This window comes from Physeter macrocephalus, chromosome 14 (genome assembly GCF_002837175.3).
Source record: "Physeter macrocephalus isolate SW-GA chromosome 14, ASM283717v5, whole genome shotgun sequence".
NCBI classification, from domain to species: domain Eukaryota; kingdom Metazoa; phylum Chordata; class Mammalia; order Artiodactyla; family Physeteridae; genus Physeter; species Physeter macrocephalus.
The window spans coordinates 132,790,204-132,809,537 of record NC_041227.1 but is presented as its reverse complement, the minus strand read 5'-3'; the positions used below and the strand labels follow the sequence as shown (position 1 = coordinate 132,809,537).

The 19,334-nt window shown below is 36.2% G+C and overlaps 1 protein-coding gene across 9 annotated transcripts in view; it reads left to right on the top strand.

Annotated features, from left to right (window-relative positions):
• The window catches only part of HELZ (helicase with zinc finger), a 170,152-nt gene that overhangs the window by 45,979 nt on the left and 104,839 nt on the right, over positions 1–19,334 (top strand). For all 9 annotated transcript variants that reach the window (XR_003683191.2, XM_028499836.2, XM_024130025.3 and 6 more), the window contains 5 exons: positions 2,065–2,263; positions 2,730–2,837; positions 3,897–4,194; positions 11,176–11,443; positions 18,694–19,027. Coding sequence is in view for 8 of the 9 variants with exons in the window: in XM_028499836.2 (XP_028355637.1) it covers positions 2,065–2,263; positions 2,730–2,837; positions 3,897–4,194; positions 11,176–11,443; positions 18,694–19,027 (1,207 nt within the window). In the remaining variant the exon portion in view is untranslated. The remainder of the gene's footprint in view (positions 1–2,064; positions 2,264–2,729; positions 2,838–3,896; positions 4,195–11,175; positions 11,444–18,693; positions 19,028–19,334) is intronic.

Genomic DNA, 19,334 nt, shown 5'->3' with positions numbered 1-19,334 from the left:
TTTTTTTTTAAACCAATGACATGTCTTTATTCAAAGGATAGTTAATTTTCCTTCACTTTTTGAAAAGTAGTAATTCAGATTTAAAGGAGATAATATGTGAAGGAAGAAGCATAACAATTGAGTAAAATGGTTTATTTTCAATTTGAAACAGAAGCCAAAATGGTCATTATCATTAAATAATAAAAATCAAAACCATATTGATGATCCTTCTTTTAATTATAAACAACAGTGATCTAAATGGAGATTGTTAAGACTTCTGTAATACCAGTTGGATTAATATGACTCAATTTAATTGCTGGTCTCTTGTTTATGTGAACTTTACCTAAATTATGATGATTGAAGTTGAAGTTACCTTATTTAAACTGAAATGGAGCATAAAATAGATAAAGAAATCTTAAATTATTTTAATAACTTTTCTAAAAAAAAAAAGAAAATCTATTATCACGTAATCTTATATAGAATTTATGAGTAATTTATACTTGAAGGGCTAACCTTTCAAAATTTAATAATTATATGTTAAGGTAGAAAAAATTATTAAAGTTACATTAAGAAAGGTTCTTTTTATAAGAACTAGAAACTATTGGTTTTTTAGATATAATTTCTAATTACTCTAGGTTGCTTTTGATAATGAAGGAAGTTTGATATGCAGCTTTGATGATTGAATAGTCAAGAGGTCAGGTTTGATTTTATTGTAGAAATAAACTAGGTAGTAAATTTTTAAAATCCCGGTGGCATCAATGTTGTAGGAGAGGTAGAACGCGATCCTGTGCAAAGGAGGTATGAGAAAATTTCTAGTCCAGATGAGACTGTCAAACCTTCAATTTTTAGGGAAATGATTTAAAGCAAAGCAATAGAAAGACAAAGAAATATTTGGCTTATTACGACATACTGAAGAGAAACGAATGCATGATTTTAAATGTGTCTTAAGCATAAGAGAACTTAATAAATAGCATAATTTAAGTTCAAGTACTTTATGTATCATCAAGAAAAGCTTTAAATACACTCGTCTTTTCAAATAGGGTGAAACACTTGATAATTTACACTGTGCTGTGGTTCATTTTGTATTTCTTATTATTCATATTTTTCCAGTTGAAAAATTATCTATAACATAACATCGCTTTTATCCATTTGCTATTTATAGTTTGATTTTCATTTTTTCTATCAGAAGATCTTTTATTAATTTTTGAATGTTTAAAAACTGGCTGGATCTATTATTTTATAGAGTATTTAAAACTTAAAAAAAAGTTACTGATCAAAGTCTTGCATTTTTATCTGTTTTGACCATTGAATTATCAGTTGAATTTTCTGAGTCATAAACATTGTGAAATATTAACTCTATATCCTTTAACATGAACGTTTATGAATTTACCCATTGAAGAATTTCATCTATTGAATTAATTGTGATTCTTACATAAAATTTTTATTCTTAATTTATTTAAAACTTGAAGCAAATTAATATAGTCCAATATTTTCAATGAAATATAGGCAATAGTAATGTAGAGAAGAGTGAAGGCATTACATTTGAAGGTGAAAAGTAGAAGCCTTGAAATGTTAATTCAGTGACATATTACTTTTTTTTTTTTTTTTTTTCCAGAACAAAATTTCTAGTATGTGGAAATTTTTCTTTAGGTCGTATCATTTTGGGAAGTAGGGCATACCTGTGCTTGACGAACTAATCCACTTGATGTCAGTGTTGCTTTAGAAAAATTCTGCTCTAAGAGGAATTGTCGAACAGAGTTGTTATATCATGAAGGAAGCTACCTTTGCAATGCCAGTTTTTGTGGGTGGGGGGCGGTTATGAATATGTTCTGCTTTGTCATCCCCTTATTCCAGAGAAAGAGGTCAGTGAACATGGCGGGGGGGGGTTTGCTGTTTTGATTAACTGTTACAAATGTTTTCTAAACGTCTTCTTCCTCTTCGGTGCAAGACATGTGATAAATACGGCCTTTCAGGAGGTGAAGTTTTGTTTTTGTTATTGGAGAGTCGGAGGGCAAATGCTGGAAGTTTATCTTTTAAATGGTCCAACAAAGTATATGATAAAACAGTCTTTCCTATTCTACTTAGATTTTTAGAGCAAGGAATCTGTAGGTATGGTGCCCAGTGTACTTCAGCACATTCCCAGGAAGAACTAGCAGAATGGCAGAAAAGATATGCTTCACGGTTGATAAAATTGAAACAGCAAAATGAGAATAAACAGCTCTCAGGCAGTTACATGGAAACCTTGATAGAAAAGTGGATGAATTCATTATCTCCTGAGAAAGTGGTGAGGAAAATAAACTGCATTTTTTTGTTTGTTTGTTTTAAACAGTGCCCTTGTTTGAGTCTTGACTTTATTTCGTGCTGTATCTTGGTTTATTTCCCTATCCTCTATACGAAACACTTGATTCTTGATAAAGTGTTTTTAGTAGCAAAAGTAGACCCATTTGCTAAAATAAAGAGCAGAACTAAGCCATTTGTTTGGAGACTTGCAGGTATTATATTAATTTGTCTTCATTCAGGGAGTTTTTATTGCCATTTGTTGTTGTGTTGTTGTTAGTTTTCTTATGTCTCTTATTTTAGCTTTATTATATTTTGTGCTTATAAAAATAACTGAAAATTAATGTATAAAACACTTTGCTTTGTAAACAGTTCCATCAGCATCTTTACCGTTGACATTTATTTACCATGCCAAAAGTGTGTGTTTGTGTTTTTAGGAATAAAACGTAACATTAGTTGCTCTCTGTTTTCAGCTTAGTGAATGTATAGAAGGAGTAAAGGTAGAGCACAATCCTGATCTGTCCGTTACCGTCAACACCAAAAAGTCTCACCAGACATGGACCTTTGCCCTCACTTGTAAGGTATGAATTTTCTGATAGCTAAAGAATGTAAATGTCTTTCAATTTTCATAAAGGCTTTTTGGACCTTTAAGTCTGTGTGTTGAAAGAGCATTGAAAATGTTTTATTCTAAGTACATTTTTATTTAGGTTCTATATTGTGATAAAGCATATTTCTGTATTTTGATCATGAAGGGTACAGGTTTTTCTTAGATTTTGAGATAAAAGCTTTGTGGATGTTTAGATACTTGCTTATTTATTTATTTGGTGAGGAGGTCTTCGACATGTTGTCTTCCAAACTTAAAACATAGGATGGGGTTCACGGCTTGTAGTTAACTATTTAAAAATTGAATTGTTTAATCTGGTGGTTCTAAGATATTCAAACAATGAGTTTGTTTTTAATTTTGATTTAATGAAATCACAAATTCTGTAATAACGGGTTTTTAATATGAGGCATTTTCTGCAGTGCTTCCCATCCTGAATTATAATGTTCAAAGTTTAAGAATGAAGCAGAGTAAAATATTTCTGTGAATATATGCAGTGGAAAAGTTTTGTGTACTTTTTGGTGACGTTTCTTCCACTGTACCATCTGCATCTTGGGATGAAAAATCTGGGAACGTTTAGCTTCGGCCTTGAACCCAATCCAGTGTCTTCAGAGGTCACTGCTCTCCTATGAAGACTTCCTCCTTGAGGCTAGATAAAACTTTTTTAGGCCAAGGGTATGGAAAGTTGGAGGTGATGGTGATACAGGGTGAAAGCTTTTGCCACAGTGAAAGATGAATGTATCACAGAAAGAGCAGGGAGGCTAGTAATGTAGCGTAAATATTATCATTTTTGAAAATGTCAGCCTTATTGAGGTATAATTGACATCATAAATATATCATTTTAACAACTGATTTTTTTTTAACCATTCTGATTATTTTTTCTTAAATGGCTTATGAGTACAACTTGTATTTTTAACATACTATCTTAGAAGCACGGGAGAGTAAAAGTCCCTTATGGAAATAGTTTCATTGAAGAGCCCAATTACAACTGGATTTTTCACCCCCTTGTACTCAACAAATTATTCTAACTTCCTTGTAGCCTGCAAGAATGCTGTACCGTGTAGCATTGCTTTATGATGCTCATCGTCCTCATTTTAGTATCATTGCAATATCTGCCGGAGATAGTGCTACCCAGGTATCACAAGAAGTCCCAGAAAACTGTCAAGAATGGATAGGAGGAAAGATGGCCCAAAATGGATTAGATCATTACGTGTATAAAGTCGGGATAGCATTTAACACAGAAATATTTGGAACTTTTCGCCAAACCATAGTTTTCGACTTTGGATTGGAACCAGTACTCATGCAAAGAGTAATGATTGATGCAGCTTCTACAGAAGGTAAAATTTAGACTTTTTTCCCCTGATAATGATGTATTAAAAGGCACTGTAACAGCAACATTAAAAGATATGTGTTGGCCCCTAAATATTACCATGGACAGGGAGGGAATAGTAAAGAAAAAGCTCCCAAGTTTATTGACTCATTTACGGTGTAATGGGATTAGAATGGTGTGCATTATGCCCTGATCACTTCGTACAGTCATCAGGCAAAGCTTGCTTGGAGGTTCCCCAGACTTGTGTAAGTAGATGATCAGGTCTCTTTTGGTCTACCAGCTTCATTTGATGCTTTTAGCACAGTAAAACCTTTCAGTATTAGTTTGGGTAGAATGTAGTTTCAATGGTAATTGTGAATACACCTACAGTGTCTATTTCCATGTTCAACTGATGGTCCAGTTAACTTTGCTGATATTAGTACATTATCTCTGAATGGAAAGTCCTAAAAATAAGCTTCCATAACTTGATTTTATTAGTATAAAGGAGACCAAAGTGCCTTTAATAGGATCTGCTTCATGTTCTTGGGAAGAGGTCCCTGGTTTTAACATGCAGGCACCTGCCGAAGACGGTGAATTACTTTGTAAATTGTCGTGTTACTGCCTAAACCTAAATTTTATGCCAAGATCCAGCTGGATAAGGGAAGGTCATGTTAGCCTACATTTCTTTGGCTCTTGGTTGGATTTATAGGTGCCTTATTTTATTTCATGAGCACTAAATATTTATTTAACAAACACTTCATATAGCAGAGCTGTATGAAACTTGCTATTATATTGGCTATAACTAAGCATATTGTGGAGGATGTTTTTCATTATGTCCACAGTGTCCCATTTATGAGAACCTGGAAGTTTTTTTCATGAGTAAATGCTAGGACTTTATTTTTTGGACATAACGAACAGGTGGAACTGGTTCTGTCCCCTTACCTTTAGCTGTGAGTAGGGTTAAAGCAACATTTGTGCCAAAATTGAACAAGTAGGTGTTACCTTTTTCTATGTGTGCTAATATTATTACCCATACTTCATTTTACCCATATTTCTCGTTTACTTTGATCCCTTTTACCTGTTTTTATTCTGTTGTGTTCTGCTTTTGTCATCTTTTTACTACTCTTTGGAATAAAAATATGTTAATTCCCATAGCCAAACAGATACAGTAGTTGATGAAATAAAAATACTTGATTTATATTTACTAATAGAGCAGTTAGTTGGCAGATTTTTTCTGTAAAGGGCCAGATAGTAAATATTTTAGGTGTTACAGGGCAGATGATCTCTATTCCAATTACTCAGCTGTGCCTTATAGTGAGAAAGCTGCCATGGACAGTATGTAAATGGATGGGTGTGACTGTGTTCCAATAAAACGTTATTTTCAAAAACAACGCAGGCTGGATTTCTCTTGAATGCAGTGGTTTGTTTACTCTTACGCCATTACGTTGCTTTTAGAGACTGGAACTTGAGAACTACTAGATTGCACCCTTTTTAAATCATAAGGAGATTTAAAATCATAGAGATACTGACATGCATCTCCTACTCTCAGATACAGTTCTAAAAGGATGTTCTTGGCTTACATGTGGGTTGTACTTTAATAGTTTGCTTTTAGATTGTGGCTTTTAACTCATGACTCATTTCCCATAAAAATAAGTTTGTAAGTGTTGTCAAAAATCTGTACTAGTTAATAAAAGCCTATTTAATTAATAATATAAAATGTTAAATATCTGCAATAAAAAGAGAAAACGATACTGTTAAAACAGATGATGAGGGAAGTGGTGATGAAGAGGATTTCAGGGCACCCTCCTGGGCCTGAGAGATTGAGGGTGCTTTGGCTACTTTTGCCCCAGCTGTGAGCTGCTTTTCTAGTTGGAGAAACAGAGCAGTGGACAGACTTCAGAGTTAAATAGAATTGGATTCAAATCCTGATTTTCTACTTAATTCCGGTATGACCCTGGGCAGAGAACTTAACATCTCTGAGCTTCATGTGGAAACATCTGGTAAATGGAGCTAGTAATATCTGTCATAGGGGATTATTGTGAGAGCTAGAACTAAACCTTGCACAATATCTGGCACATAGTAGGCATTTCGTAGATAGTAGCTGCTGATGTTATCATTAGCCATCATTAGGGTAATTTCTGGTTTGCAAACAGAAAGAAAAAAGGAAGAGAGAAGGGTTTTTTGTTTTGTTTTGTTTTTGTGTTTTTGTTTTTTTTTTAGTGAGAACCAAGACTAGGGTGCAGCCAAGGGACTGAAAAGCAGAGATGAAGACCCAAGTTATTGAGGCCACAGCACTTAGAGATCTTGGCAAGAGAAGCTGTCCCAAGATGAATGATGTTCTGAGGCTGGTAACTGGAAGAAATAAAGAGTCTCATTTCTGATGTTTCTGATATATCAGTTTGAAAATATAGTAAAATTTATATTTGATTCAGATATGGTAGCGGGAATTAATACAGACAGGGATGTTCTCCCATTTAGGACCAATACTATATACCCTTCCCGCTTTCTATAATACTATATCCTTTTTCTTAGTCACCTTTTTGCAGTTTGATATCTTTGCCTATTTTCCTTTAAACAAGGTCTTACTTCTAAGTTGTTATGTTATGGAAAATAATTGAATAAAATCGAGCATTTTCTTGAACGAATTTGGAAACATTAAAACAGTTTCACATAGTGAAATTTGTTTCTCAAGGACATGGGAAAAACAGATATTACAAGAGAACAATATAAAATCTACAAAATGTATTTTCTGGTAAGATATTTTGAACAGTATAAAGAGAAAAACTTAAATCTAGGTTGAGGCAAGCTAGATGACATTTGATTGGCTTTTTTTGGTCATTACTTAAATTAGCTGGCCTGTTGTGCTCATTTTTAGTTCTGTCTTTGATATTTTTACTACTCTTACAATTGATGTCTTTTTCATTGTTTTTTTCCTTGTTGGTGAGGTTCAGGTACAGAAAAAGGCACTACATGCAGTAAAAAAAAATTTTTTTGGATTAAAGATGTGCTTCTCACAAATTTGTGGCAAAGGACATTTACAAAAGAAGGAAGTTAGTGAGTTTTCCCCTTGCTTAGAACACAAACTGCATTATACACTTTATACCTCAATTTGAGTAATAGAAAATTTTTGCTTGACAGAACTGATCTGGAATTCTGCTTTGACTATCTGGAAGCTACATGTTGGAAATTAGTTCTTATATTTAAATTTGAAAATGATATTTATTACACATTACTTTTAGTCTAGCAATGTATGTTAAAATTAACATTAAAAGTTAGTACGTCTTACAAATTATCTCTGGCTGTCAGAGTTGTTGGTAAATTAAGGACATGTTTATATATATAAATATATAATGTTTACTATTATAGGGTCAGAAAATTAATAGAAAAATTGATTTAAAAAATAGGGGCTTCCCTGGCAGTCCAGTGGTTAAGACTCCACGCTTCCAATGCAGGGGGCACGGGTTCGATCCCTGGTCGGGGAACTAAGATCCCATATGCTGCATGGCGTGGCCAAAAAGAAAAAAAACAGAACAAACAAACAAAAAATAGTATATTTGTCAATAAAAGATAAATGTAACTGAGTAGAAGCGTGTAAAAAGTGTGAGGTACTCCTATGTTACTCCGCTGTTTTAACTTTTTATTAGCCTCATTAAGAGAACAGACAACATGGATAAGCTAAGAGATAGATGTTCACCTTACATCTGAGTAGCCCTTCTAGTGAAAGAAACGATGTTGAAATGGATAGCTGAAGTCCTAGTTTGGGTTTCCTTTGGGATTTTGTTTTATTGTTGATTTGAGCTGTCAAGATTTGTAAAGCCACGGACCAAAATGTTTCCTAGGGAAGAGTGTTGTATCCAATTTTGGAATTAGGAATCATTTCATCTCATTCTCTTTAAGTCCTAGATAAATATACCTGTTTTTAATAGATCCCACATTTGACATGCATTTACTGCATGCCTCTTGTGTGTCAGCCTTTGTGCTGGGTATGTAGGACACTGCATGTTTTTCTCCTAACTTCTTATCCACGGTCCAGGGTCTGTTTAGGATAATTTTCAAGTCTGCTGTACTGCATACTTCAAGATAAAACAGACCAACCCTTTGGATGCTTTATTAGAATAGTAACTATGCGGCTGAAATGAGAGCATTTGCTGTTCACAGTAATCAGAAGGGTGAGGGAAGTTGAGAAGCGAATCTTGTGTCAGACTACTTATTCCAACCTTGAATTCTGTTTTTGATAGTAACAGTCCTTCCCATATGTTATCTTCAGGAAATTAGGTGTGTTCTAATTATCTTTACCTTTTTCCTATGAATTTCTCTTAAAATACATGTGTAGCTTCTGCCTGTCATATCTCAGGGTAACAAATTCCGTAGGTTTATAATTTGTCAGCGTTTCAGATTTATTATTACAGGAGTTGGTTAATAAGTCAGTGTTAAACTCTCCCTGAGTGATTTTAGGCATATTGATTGTAACCTGTTCACTTTTCATCTTCCCAGAATGTTTTTTTTTTTTTTAATTTTAGCCTAGTTTAGACTGAGGAAGAGTGCTTTCTTAACCATGGATGGACTGGCTCAGGCTGCCCTGAGCAGTGTTCACATCTGGGTTGCATGTAAGCTGGTGCATGTGCTGCATGGGGGGTGAGATGAGCCCCAGGACTAGCGTGTCCATTGTCCCCCTGGGGGAGCCTCAGCTTCCTCCTTTGTTTAAAGAGGAGCTCTTAAGACCTAATGACCTTTAAGCACTGTAAGTAGGCGGGTAATTAAACAGGTTTAATAAGAAGCTTTTTATAACTGAGAGGATTGGAGGCAGAAGTTTGTCTCAGGTTGAACATGAGCAGGGAAAGAGAAGTGGTTTTTGCAGAAGATACCCTCAGTAGTCACTGGCCCCAGTCCATCTTGGACGCCTGAGTTAATGGCCAAGGTCAGTGGTTTGTAGACTTTTTGATGCCGGCACACATGGCATCTTCCCAAGATTCTTCTCTCTGCTCCCCTGGGTCTCCTCTCTCCTATATTGTATTTATAGTGATTAAAAAGATGGAATAAAATTTAACATTGTTTCAGAATTGTTTTGAAATTGTTGTGCTACCTGCTAAAGACATTCATTTTAAGAATTTCATAAAATCAGGGTGGGAATCGTGGTACTAAATAGGTAGAATGAGAAAAACAGATACTATTTCTCATGCCACTTTTCCCAAAAAGCCTGAATACTTTTAGCCCAGAGTAGAATGATTTTCTGTAAAATTTGCTTTGTATATTAAATAGGTGATACAAAAGGCTTTTTTAAAGGAAAGCTGTACCATTTTAAGTTTGTTATTATCCCAGTTACTTAAATGGCAGTTAGGAATCGCTAGTGACTTTTTAAGGAATGTGAATATAATGTTGATGTAGGTATAGTCTGAATCAGTTTCTTATTTAAGATAAAATTATGAAATATAATTTCCCTATGCCCAAAGAATAGACATCCTTTTATTACATATTAAATAGATTCTTCAATACTGCACAGTTTAGTGGTTTTTTTTAAAGAGCTGGTTATTTGGTTTCTGTACCGTTAGGGTTTCTCCTTTTGACTTTTGAATTAAGGGAAGAAAATTATGTACATCCTGGCTATTTTGTTAATAGTATCTGATCTTTAGTGATGGTATAATCTGTTTTAGGAATGTTGGCCTTTGCATAATTTAAATATTTTGTATCGCTATGATCTAAGAAAGGATAGGAAGGACCCAATTTTAGAGTGATTTAGGAAGAAAATGTGGTTAGTTTATGAAACTTCTCGTGAGGCTATTGCAAAAACAGACCATCATTATCTCATCCAGAGGATTTTAAAAATGCAAAATTTTAATAAGAAGACCACCTTTATATATTGATGGTTATAGTTGTGTTTATATTGCCATTTGATAATAATAAAACTGGCATGTAAAAGTGCCTTTTCAAGGAACAAAGATTAGAAATTAGGACTTTTACATTTTAATCTTCATTATGATACTAGGATAAACTATTTTCTAATATTGAGAAATTTCTCTTGGTGGATGACTATACTTATATGTTTATAATTTATATATAACATTTAAATATAGCAAAATCTGTCACTAAGCAAGACAAGACAATTATACAATCTGCTCTCATTTCAAAGATAGCACAGGATAACTTGTCTTTGCACTTTGGAGACTGATCTCTGTTTAAACGTTTTATTATTTCTTCCTAAAGTTTTAACTTGAGTTTTAAAACCATCTTTCCAATTAGGTTATATTAAAACTGGATCTTGGCCTCATGAGTTAGTTAAGCAACTTTTTTTTCTCCTTTTGGTCAAGTTTCATATTTATAGGTGTGTGTGTGTTCCACCCAATAGAAAACTAAAATGCACCGTGGATAGAGTGAGGCTACCCAATGTTCAGGATTTACGTTACGATGTATTTCACCCGGTGCTGGTGTCCTGCTGCATTTTTTTCCCAGAGCTGTGAGAACTTGATCAGTCATTCATTTTGACATTGTGCCCTACTTACCATGCAATTTAACTGGGGCTAAACTGGATTTTTCTGAAATGGCATTTGAATAGTACATTTTATCACTTTTAATGTGGAATTTAATGTGGGAAAAAAACACACGAAAGGTTTTTGTTTCTCTAGTAGGAAGAGAAAAGTGATTATCACCTGATGAGATTTTGTCTTATGAGAAATTTACCATACTTTCTTCCTGCAGATCAGATTTCTCTTGACTAAAGAGTTAAGTTCTAAATGTTAATCTGTATTTTTAAAATGTTAATAACTATCTCTGGTATGACCTAGCCTGAGGTACAAAAAAATATTTTTTACATGAATTCCTATTTATGTTATTTTGTTAACCTAGACAAAAAAATATTTCTGATATGGGGAAAACACTCTGTCAAATGGGGTTTTATATTGTTTCATTTTTAAGAACTTTAGCGTACAAAATTCTCTTACCAAAATGCACAGTGTATTATTTGAGAATTTTAATGTTGTGTTCCTTTATAAATGTGTTTTTTGTTTCCATTTAGATCTTGAGTACCTGATGCATGCAAAACAACAGCTGGTAACCACGGCTAAGCGTTGGGATTCTTCTTCTAAGACTATTATAGATTTTGAACCTAATGAAACTACTGATTTGGAGAAGAGCCTTCTTATCAGATACCAAATTCCTCTCTCTGCTGACCAGCTATTTACCCAGTCCGTTTTAGACAAATCATTGACCAAGACCAACTATCAGTCACGGTTGCATGACCTTCTTTATATTGAGGAGATAGCCCAGTATAAGGAAGTCAGCAAGTAAGTTACTTTGGAAACACTTTTCTTTTCTTTCTTTCTTTTTTAAAATCTCCCCTTTGGATAGTATTTTTCATGTTTGAAATACAGAGGGGTGCCTAAGCACAGCCAGGTAGTGAAATGGTTGTTATTCAGTAGCTGTTATCCAGTATTGGTATATGAGCTTAAGGGAAGAACTGTGCTCATCTTGGCATCCCTAGTGTATAGTGCCTTGCTCACCTCCACAAGCCTTGCTGCCGTGCGCTGGGAGTATAGACGCATGGTCCCTGCTCTTCAGGAGGTCTCTGTCAGTGGGAGAGCAAACACTCAATGATTATTTGTCAAATAAATGTACCAAAACTGAAGGAGACCACATATTTTGAAAAGTAATCATGAAAGTAGTATTGAGGGAATTCATACTGGTTTCTTAACGTTTTAATTATAAGGATTGGACTCTACAGGATCACCTCAGAGATAGTGTGGGTTCGGTTCCAGACCACCACAATAAAGCAGATATTGCAGTAAAGCAAGTCACATGGATCTGTTGATTTCCCAGTACATATGAGAGTTAGGTTTACACTATTCTGTAGGCTGTTAAGTGAAATAGCAGGATGTCTAAAAAAAAAAAGTACATACCTTAATTAAACAATACTTTATTGCTAAAAAATGCCAACCATCGTCTGGCCTTCAGCAAGTCATAATCCTTTTGCTGGTAGAGGGTCTTGCCTCAGTGTTGCTGGCTGCTGACTGATCAGGGTGGTTCGTGGTTGCTGAAGGTTGGGGTGGCTGTCTTATTTTAATTTCTTAAAATTGCTGCATCGATTGACTCTTCATGAACAGTTTCTCTGTAGCAGCAACACTGTTTGATAGCGTTTTATCCACAGTTAGAACTTGTTCCAGATTGGAGTCAATCCTCTCAAACCCTGCCACTGCTTTATCAGCTAAGTTTATGTCGTATTCTAAATCCTTTGTTGTCATTTCAACAGTCTTCACAGCCTCTTCACCAGGAGTAGATCCCGTCTCAAGAAACCACTGTCTTTGCTCATCCATAAGAAGCAACTCCTCATCTGTTAGCTTTTTATCACGAGATTGCAGTGACTCAGTCCCATCTTCAGGCTCCACTTCTAATTCTAGTTCTCTTGCTGTTTCCACCACATCTGCAGTTTCTTCCTCCCCTGAAGTCTTGAACCCGTCAAAGTCATCCATGAGGGTTGGAATCAGCTTCTTTTATTAAACTATGGTTAATGTTGATATTCTGACCTCTTCCCATGAATTACAAATGTTTTTAATGGTGTCTGGCATGGCAGATCCTTTCTAGAAGGTGTTCAATTGACTTTGCCCAGATCCATCAGAGGAATCACTGTCTATAGGAGCCATAGCCTTATGAAATATATTTCTTAAATAAGAAGACTTGTTAGTCGAAATTACTCCTTGATCCATGGGCTTTAGAATGGATGTTGTGTTATCGGGCATGAAAACAACATTAATCTTGTTCCTCTCCATCAGAGCTCTTGGGTAAGCAGGTGCATTGTCAGTGAGCAGTAGTATTTTGAAAGGAATATTTTTTCTGAGCAGTAGGTCTCAACAGGGGACTTAAAATATTCAGTTAACCATGTTGTAAACAGATGTGCTGTCATCCAGGCTTTGTTGTTCCATTTATAGGGCACAGGCAGAGTAGATTTAACATATTTCTTAAGGGCCCTAGGATTTTTGGAATCGTAAGTGAACATTGGCTTCCACTTAAAGTCACCAGATACATTAGCCCATAATGAGAGTCAGAGTCAGCCTGTCCTTTGAAGCTTTGAAGCCAGGCGTTGGCTTCTCCTCTCTAAAGTCCTAGGTAGAGTCTTCTTCCGACAGAAGGCTGTTTCATCTACATTGAGAATCTGCTGTTCAGTGTAGCCACCTTCGTTAAGTATCTTAGCTGGATCTTCTGGGTAACTTGTTAAAGCTTTTTGCATCAGCATTTGCTGCTTCACCTTGCGCTTCTACTCACATTATGGAGATGGCTTCTTTTTTAAACCTCATGAACCAACCTCTGCTAGCTTCAGGCTTTTCTTCTGCAGCTTCTTCACCTCTCTCAACCTTCACAGAATTAAAGAGAGTTGGGGCTTGTTCTGGATTAGGTTTTGGTTTAAGGGAATGTTGTGGCTGGTTTGATCTATCCAAACCACTAAAACTTTCTCCATATCAGCAATAAAGCTGTTTTTCTTCCTTAGTATTTGTGTGTTCATTGAAGTACAACTTTTAATTTCCTTCAAGAACTTTTCCTTCACATTCACAACTTGGCTCACTGGTACAAGAGGCCTAGCTTTTGGCCCGCCTCAGCTTTTGACATGCCTTCCTCACTAAGCTTGATCATTTCTGGCTTTTGATTTAAAGTGAGAGACATGTGACTCTTTCTTTCACTTGAACACGTAGAGGTCATTATAGGGTTATTAACTGGCCTAATTTCATTACTGTTGTGTCTCAGGGAATAGGGGGCCCGAGGAGAGGGAGAGAGCTGGGGGAGCGGCCAGTTGGTGGAGCAGTCAGAACACACACAGTCGTTTGCTGTCTTGCACGGTTGCGTTTTGTGGCATCGCAAAACAGTTAAAATAGTAACATAAAAGATCACCGTAACACATACAATAATAACGGAAAAGTTTGAAATATTGTGAGAACTACCAAAACGTGACACAGACACATGAAGTGAACAAATGTTGTTGGAAAAAATGGCACCTATAGCCGTGCTTGACTTAGGGTTGCCGTAAACCTTCAATTCGTAAAATATGCAGTATCTGCAAAGGACAATGAAGTGCAGTAAAACAAGGTAGACCTGTACTTTTCCATGGCCACCTTAGAATTCTCTTTTTGAAAATGGATTGAATGAAACCTCTCAAGATTAGAAAAAATGTATTTTGGCTTGAGGCTGAATTATGATAATCAGGTTTATCTTTTTTTTTTTTTTAAAGAAAGATGATTTTTTTTCAAAGCAGTCCAGATATTAAGAGTTCTTTTTATGTTAAGTTTTAGTATGAGATGTGTGGAGATGGTAAGAATAATACTTCATTTCATTTAAGTTTTAGAATGTGCTTCTGAGTTCTTTCAGGATTTTTTTTTCAACTTCTCTTGTCCTCAGCTACATGTTGTTGTGCATTCAATAATGATTCCACCTTGAGGTGAAACCGATTTCATTCTAAGATATACATTTTCCAAAGAAATTGGCTCTGGCTGAAGCTGTCATGTGCATGTGCATCGGAGTGTGTCGTGGCCTGCAGGATTGGGGCCCTGTGGCTGCCCGGCACTGAAGCTGGCAGGGCAAGCCCGGTACGCGGGTGCTCATTTCACCGCTGCAGTGGCTGAGGCCGCTGTGGATTCAGCCTTGGTTCTGCGGCTCTGCCTCAATAGACCCAGCTGGGTTTTGGCTTATTACCTTGGTTGACTTTTGTTGTCATTCATTTAGTCAGAAATTGCAGGAAGGGAAACTCACTGTATATAGCTTTGAAGTGTTTTTAAAGTTACACTCGAGGTATAACTATTTCTAACATAGATGGAGCCATATTTCTTTTAGCTAGAAGTATGGTTTTAAATCGGTTGAAAACTTTCATGGGCTACTATTCTGCCATTTCCAAAAACGTTAGGAATCCTGTAAGCTTTCAAGTTGATTTTAAAATGTGGCATGGAACCATGGAAAGATGGTTTTTCTTCTTTTTAAGACATACCTTTGCTAACTATAGGATGTATTTTGTATTTTAGGTATTTCTGAGTTACTAAATCTCAAAAATGCATGTTGTTTTAATACTTAAGAAAGCTTACTAATGTCTTTTTAGTTCCAGCCTGTTAATCTTTTAGAAAAATTAAATATTAATAGCTGTAACTTTGAGAAGGTCTCTGATGTCTGCATCTTGAACATATGGAGACTCTTCTGTGGGAAAAGCTGTATTTCTTAGTCCTAGTGTTTCTGCCTCAAGAGTTTTGTTGCAAGGCACAACTCAATGTCATAAAAGAATTCTCTTATTGCTTTAAAACCGTGAGATTAATTTTTCATGCCTGCTAAATTATGATCAAGTGTTTTGGGATGGTAGATTCTAAAATAGATGTAACAGTAAAACTTTAATATATTACCCAGGTTAGTTGAGAAAACATTATAGGATTACAAGAATTTGTTAGGGAATAATATGAAGTAGTTGAAATGGGAATATGGTGCCTGGAAAAAAATCAGATTATTACGAACATGTAAAATTAATTCAGTGGACAGAATTTATTGAGTATCCAAAGTGGTAGGTTCTAGGCTGGTCACTGCTGATCCTGAGGTAAGCAAGTTATGTTTCCTCGTCTCCACAGAGCTTGAATGACATATCAAAGTCAGCTCTCTGGACCAGGTGGCATTTAAGCTGAATTCTGAAAAGCAGGTAGAATTGTCAGGTGAAGAAATAGGACAAAGGTATTCAGTCTGAAGAAACAGGATAGGAGAATAAGAGCATAGAGTTGTGGGGGAAGCTGCAAGTCGGTCATCGTAATTTTAATGGAAGAGACGTGTGTGGTGGGGTGGTGAGATAGAAAGCTGTTTACACTTTACCCTCGGAGCCGCCTACGGAGACCCTCTAGTGGTGGCTTGGAGAATAGATCTGAAGCAAGACATCATGGTAGGAGTTTGTTATAGTCATTCAAGTTAGAAATGTTGAGATGCAGATAATTTAGGGATAAGAGGAACTAACAGGGCTTGGTGATTGTATGATGGGGAATGAAGGTTGGTGAGAGAGATAAGGTCAAGGATAACTTGGTTTCTGGCTGGGACAACTAGGTGGATAGTGCCATTACCTAAGCTGTCTAATACACGGGAGGATTGGTTTGGGGTAGTACGTGGGGAAGTCAGATGGTGATTCTCTTTTGCTTTTACTGAGTTTGCAGAGCATGTAATCCAATGTGCGTATCTGGCAGTTAGGTTTACAGCCCAGAGCTGAGAGATCTAGGAGAGGGCGTCCTCGTCTTGTGAGAGCTGACAGGGTAAGAAGAGGGCGGGGTGGATGCTTAGAAGGTGGGTGGAGCTTGGATGGAAGACACGGGAACAGACAGAAAAGTAGGAAGAGAGCTAGGAGAGTATGACTGTACAGAAGCCAGTGGAAGGGGGAGTTTAAAGAAAACGGAAAGTGGTTGCAATTTATTTTATTTTTTTTTATAAAAGGAGGGTGAACATAGATTATATGTACACTGGGGAGGGTAGTATACTTTTGTTTCATTTTATGACTTATTTTTATATGAATCCTTAGTGCACATTCCAGTCTTGAAAGAATCAAACATAACTAGATAACATACAGTCTGTGTTTCTTTAAATTATATTGTACTTTTCTAGTTTGGATCTAGTGAAATATGGATAGAGAATGAGAAATATAACATGATTTTAAAAAACTCCACATATATATATGAATGATACACAGAGCAAGTACTCCTAGAATTCATTTGATCCTCATAGAAAGCCACGTTATTAAATATTAAATTTATATTTATAATAAAGTATATTTTTTACATATCTTTTTGGAGCCTTAAGTATTCTATTTTAAGGGTTCTTTTAAAATTAATTTAATTTATTTATTTTGTGCTGCGTTGGGTCTTCATTGCTGCCTGTGGGCTTTCTCTAGTTGTGGTGAGCGGGGGCCACTCCTCGTTGCGGTGCGTGGGCTTCTCACTGCAGTGGCTTCTCATGTTGTGGAGCACGGGCTCGAGGCGCGTGGGCTTCAGTAGTTGTGGCGCACGGGCTTAGCTGCTCCATGGCATGTGGGATCTTCCCAGACCGGGGCTGGAACCCATGTCCCCTTCATTGGCAGGCGGATTCTCAACCACCGCGCCACCAGGGAAGCCCTTAAGTGTACTTTAACTAATGGAGGGCTTCCCTGGTGGCGCGGTGGTTGAGAGTCCGCCTGCCGATGCAGGGGACGCGGGTTCGTGCCCCGGTCCGGGAAGATCCCGCGTGCCGCGGAGAGGCTGGGCCCGTGAGCCATGGTCACTGAGCCTGTGCTCCGCAACGGGAGAGGCCACGACAGTGAGAGGCCCGTGTACTGCAAAAAAAAAAAAAAGGAGCTTATAAATGCTGTGACTTGTTACGTGCATAAATAGCTGTTCAAATGTGTTATTTTCCTTAAGTGTTTTCTTATTTCTGTTAAAATATTTCTCTAGTCTTACAGTTTTCTAACTTTAAAGTATATAAATGGAAACTCAAAATTTTAATATAATGTTTTAATTAGAATTGGTTTTCTAATATTGTAAGCAGTACAAGTGTTTGTGTTACAGAAGTGTATAATGTTTTAGAAAAGGTTTTTTTTTTCTTTTTCCTTAAGAATTTATAAGACATTCTTGACATCACATATCCAAAAGAAGATCTGAAAAGAAAATTCAGTAGTACCGTTAAAAAGTAGCCTTTTCCACAAATGGGTATATAGATTATAAAACACTTAAATTTTTTCATTCAAATTTTTTAAACCTTATGAAGAAAAAGGAGACAGTGTTCCCATTGTTACCACTTTGTCTTCTCTCTCACAGCACCATTTCAGAATGGCAAAGGGGAAGAGCTATTCACTAATTTAAATCTTCATTTCACTTCATCTTTCTTGACTGTGTGAATTAATCTTGATTCTCTGTGCTTCTTGCACACACATGTTCTCTTTCATGCTCACGTGTGCTCATGGAAGTGGGAGTGAGTGCACCAGCCATTGTCTAATAAGATAGCCTTTAACTTTTCTTTCCATAGTTTGGGCATGAGACCTGCCTTGATGTAGCCAAGAATAAAAATGTATTCTGGATGTTTTTCGTCAACGCTATTGGAAGAGAAATGTTATGGTTAGAATCTTGGTAAGATCTACTTGGAAAGCAGCAGTTTAATAAAAGTCTGTTGTAGTTTCAATACAGTACGTTTCCTTCTGGCTTTAGGTGATTTTAAAGTCTTGATTGTCCTCATGGTATATTCAAACAGACTTTCATATTAACTAATACATGATATTTCATTTCATTAAAAAACCATGCTTAGTTTCATTTAAACGCTCAGACGTAAAGAGATGTGTATTCTTCAGCACAACTAAGCACGTATTTTTATAAACTTGGAGAGTTTATTCACTTAAAGTTTTGTTGTTTCCAGCTTGGATTAAAGACAGTGTATAATTTGTAGCTCAGTGGAGTGGAATTGATAATGAACCTTTAATTTTTCTATGTTATATTTGATTTATTTTGTTTTACTCTCTTATTTAGTTTTAATGTTTTTGATGTAAAATATTCAAACTCATTTTCTACTTCTGACTTAGGTTCAACCTGAAAGTGCAGTTGCAGATTCTAGCAAGCTTCATGCTCACTGGAGTTTCTGGAGGTGCAAAGTATGCTCAGAATGGACAACTTTTTGGCCGTTTTAAGCTTTCTGAAACACTTTCTGAAGATACTTTGGCGGGACGGCTGGTGATGACCAAAGTCAATGCTGTTTATTTATTACCAGTCCCTAAAGAGAAGTTAGTACAGACCCAGGGAACCAAAGAGAAGGTTTATGAAGCTACTATTGAAGAAAAAACAAAAGAATATATATTTTTAAGGATATCCAGGGAATGCTGTGAAGAACTTCATCTTCGGCCTGATTATGACACACAGGTATGTTTTGAAGTGTGGCAGCTTCACTGTGATTGTCTGTACTTTCCCTGTCAGCAGATCCTCTCCTTCTGCCACGACTAGAAGTGCAGTTGACTTTGAAGTATTGATTCTGGTGGGTGGAGAATTGGACCTTTGGTAACTTTCAGAGAAAATCGATTCTCTTTAAGTAAAATCTAAAATGTTCCAGTTTTATACGAGGTCAAGCTTTCTGATTTCTGTTTCAAATCGGCAATGGAAGAACAGAGTAAAATAAACTAAGCTAGATCCTGGGGCAGTTCTTATCTGAAGTTGTATCTGCTCCTGTTCT